General features: G+C 57.0%; 1 protein-coding gene across 2 annotated transcripts in view; it reads left to right on the forward strand.

Annotated features, from left to right (window-relative positions):
* The window catches only part of Cfap99 (cilia and flagella associated protein 99), a 33,478-nt gene extending 32,056 nt beyond the window's left edge, over positions 1-1,422 (forward strand). The window contains exons 13-15 of one of the 2 annotated variants that reach the window (XM_033758881.1): positions 237-378; positions 546-697; positions 1,060-1,422. In XM_033758881.1, coding sequence (XP_033614772.1) covers positions 237-378; positions 546-697; positions 1,060-1,269 — 504 coding nt within the window. In that variant the 3' untranslated portion in view covers positions 1,270-1,422. Of the gene's footprint in view, positions 1-236; positions 379-545; positions 698-1,059 lie in introns of those variants that run through there. The other variant, XM_033758882.1, reaches the window with a different exon arrangement.
* The last annotated feature ends 1,463 nt before the right edge of the window (positions 1,423-2,885 follow it).

Below are 2,885 nucleotides of genomic sequence, written 5' to 3' on the forward strand. Positions count from 1 at the left end.
AAAAAAAAAAAAAAAAAAAAAGCCTTGCAGAAAAGCTGCAGCGTTAGTACAAGAGCTCCCGGATCCTGCACCCAGCTCTCTCCGCTGTGAGCATCTTAGCTTTTCCTGCACCTCAGGGCTGCTGTGACAAACACCCACACCAAGGAAGAGAGGAGGCCAACCTTGGGGAGTCCATCCCTGGGACAGGATGCGAGGGCAGCCCAGCGCCCCTCACCCTGCTGGGTCCTCTCCCTCAGATGGCGGAGCTGATGCTGCAGTATGCTGAACGACGCCTCAGGGAGGAGAGGGCAGTGAAGGAGCTGGTGGAGCAAGTGACAGAGGCGCAGAAGAATGTCAAGGTGGCTCAGATGAAGCTCGTAAAGAGCCGACAGCAGATAGGTACGGCAGAAGCTAGGTGCCCAGCTCTGCCATCCCTGCCAAGGCCCTGGGCTGCCACCCACCCTGGCTGCTGCCCCTGAAGGGCGGGCTGGGACAGTGGCTGGGGGAGCAGCCCAGCCCCTGCAGGGCCACTCATGGCCCCCTCAGCACCCTGCCTGGCCCCCAAGTCCAGGAGGTGACTGAGGAGAGCCGGGAGCTGCTGCAGCACCGGGCAGAAGCGGCCAAGGCGGCGCACATGCAGCGCTGCAAGCTCATCTCCCAGCTGCGTGCAATGGAGACACAGCCCTCACGCAAGGGCAAGCTGGTAGACCTGACGCAGGTGAGCCCCTTGGCCCGCCGGCAAGAGAGGCTGCGAGCCAGGCCCCTGTGAGGGGCAGGGACCAGGGTCCCGAGGTGGCAAGGCAGGCTTCAGAGAGGCCACCTGGGCCCTTTGTGTCCAGGGTTAAGTGGGGGAGAGCACTGGTATCCAAATGTCCAGGCCGAGTGGAGCCTGGGACTAAGGGGAGGAAGGCTGTGTGTGAAAGCAGAGGAGCCAGGCTATGGGACAAGGGCAAACCTGGGGAGGATGGGTCAGCAGGCAGCGGGGTCTGGCCTGGCCCCAGGGGTGAGGGGCCCCCAGCGGAGCTGTCCCTTGGGGATGTGGAAAGAGATCTCCCGGGCTGGGGTGGCCCTGCACCGCAGATCGCGGGGTACGGCCTGGAGGGGGAGATGTCTGTTGTGGAGCTCCGGGAGCGTCTGGCCCTGCTCAAAGAGACACAGAAGCGCAAGGAGGAGGAGAGGCGGGATCAGATCATCCAGGACAAGCGCACCAGGAGCAAGGAGCTGCGGAACACAGTGGAGCAGATATCCCTGTGCCGTGCAGCTGTGGGGAGAACCGCGGCCCTGAGGTAGGTGCCCCGGCCAGGAAGGGAACTCCTGGAGGGGCAGAGCGCAGCAAGTCCACCTGCACTCCCCTGCCAGGCAGGTCCCTGGCCACAGTGTCCAAACTCCGACTTTAGCAGATGACTTGAGGCATATGGAATGGTGGAGACAGAAGCTTCATGCCCATGACTTACATGCAGTTACTTGGCACCTAGGTCATGGGGACACCCTCTGGTCACAGGTGACCCGGGTACCTAGCTAGCTGCTTATCTGCCTGTAAAGTCATTTGGGAATAGTGACAGGCATCAGATGTTTCCTCCATGAACAGTGTAGTGTGCATCTTCTAAAAAAAAGATTTCCCCGAGGAAAAAACAAAAATTATCCTACATAACCCCGGTACCATGCCTCAGCTAGGAAAGGTAACAGAAATTCCCAGTCTCACCTAAATGTCCTGTTCATATTCACACTTCTTCAGCAGTCCTAAGACTGCTAAAACTTCTTAAAGATTTGCTATAATTTTTTTTCTTCTAAAACCAGGACGTGGCCAGGTGTGGTGGTGCATGCCTGTGATCCCAGCACTTGGGAGGCTGAGGCAGGAGGATCATGGCGAGTTCAAAGCCAGCCTGGGCTACATAATTCAAGTCCAGCCTGAACTATGTAGTGAGACCTTGCCTCAAAACAAAACAAAACAAAAAACCCAATAACAACTAAAAACAACAACAACAAAAAAGGATCTGGGCCACACTTAGTACACACACTTCCTGCTTGTTTGTTTTGGGGACACTGTGGTAACTTTTCCAGCCCCAGGTGGCTGTCCCATGGAGCCCAGTCAGGCATCTGCCCACCCCACCCAGGGTCATAGTGGCCTCTGGGCCTCACCTGGATCCCCAGGAAGCACCTAGACCTACTGTAGCAGAGCCCAAAGGGTTTCAGAGATAGTCTCTGAGCAGGGCTGTGGGCACGGGGACAGAGGAATGGGGTGAACCCATCCTCTGTCCTCGGAAGTCTGGCTGGCCAAGAGTGTCCCAAAGTGGCACACACCCCTCTGCTGGCCTCTGCCAGGCAGATCCCAAAAGTTGTGTCTGTCAGGGTACCTCCAAGGGTCCCATTCGATGTGGGGGGGCAGGACAGTCAGCCCAGAGCCTGGGGATGGGCACAGTGCAAGTACGTGACACATAGGGACATCAAAGAGGGCCTAGGTATGGGAGACAAGTGCAGACACAGGTCAGTGTTAGCAGTGGTCTCCTCCAGGCAGGAGCAGCCAGGGGATGACATAAACGAGGCATTTACATTTTGACTCTCCTTACACGAGTAGTTAGTATACATGAAATGTTTGCTCTATGAGGCTATTTTTAAAAGCCGGCTTCGGCGGCACACACCTGGAATTCCAGCGCCCTGCCCGACATGGGAAGGTTGCACGTTTCAGTCCCACCTGAGCCACTCAGCAAGACTGTCCCACAATAAGGAAAAAAAAAAAAGCACTGGGTATGTAGCATCGTGGTAGGGCGCCCCTACTAGATCTGACCCCCCCATCCCAGTACCACTAGAGAGGAAAGAAATGGTTAAGTGCATAAAAAAGGCAGAGGCTCAGGTAGGAGGCCCGCCCACTCACCGCGCGCTCCGGTCAGGTGGGAGCTGAAGAAGGC

Source organism: Fukomys damarensis, unplaced genomic scaffold (genome assembly GCF_012274545.1).
Source record: "Fukomys damarensis isolate Sample0158 unplaced genomic scaffold, DMR_v1.0_HiC HiC_scaffold_35, whole genome shotgun sequence".
In the NCBI taxonomy this organism is placed as follows: domain Eukaryota; kingdom Metazoa; phylum Chordata; class Mammalia; order Rodentia; family Bathyergidae; genus Fukomys; species Fukomys damarensis.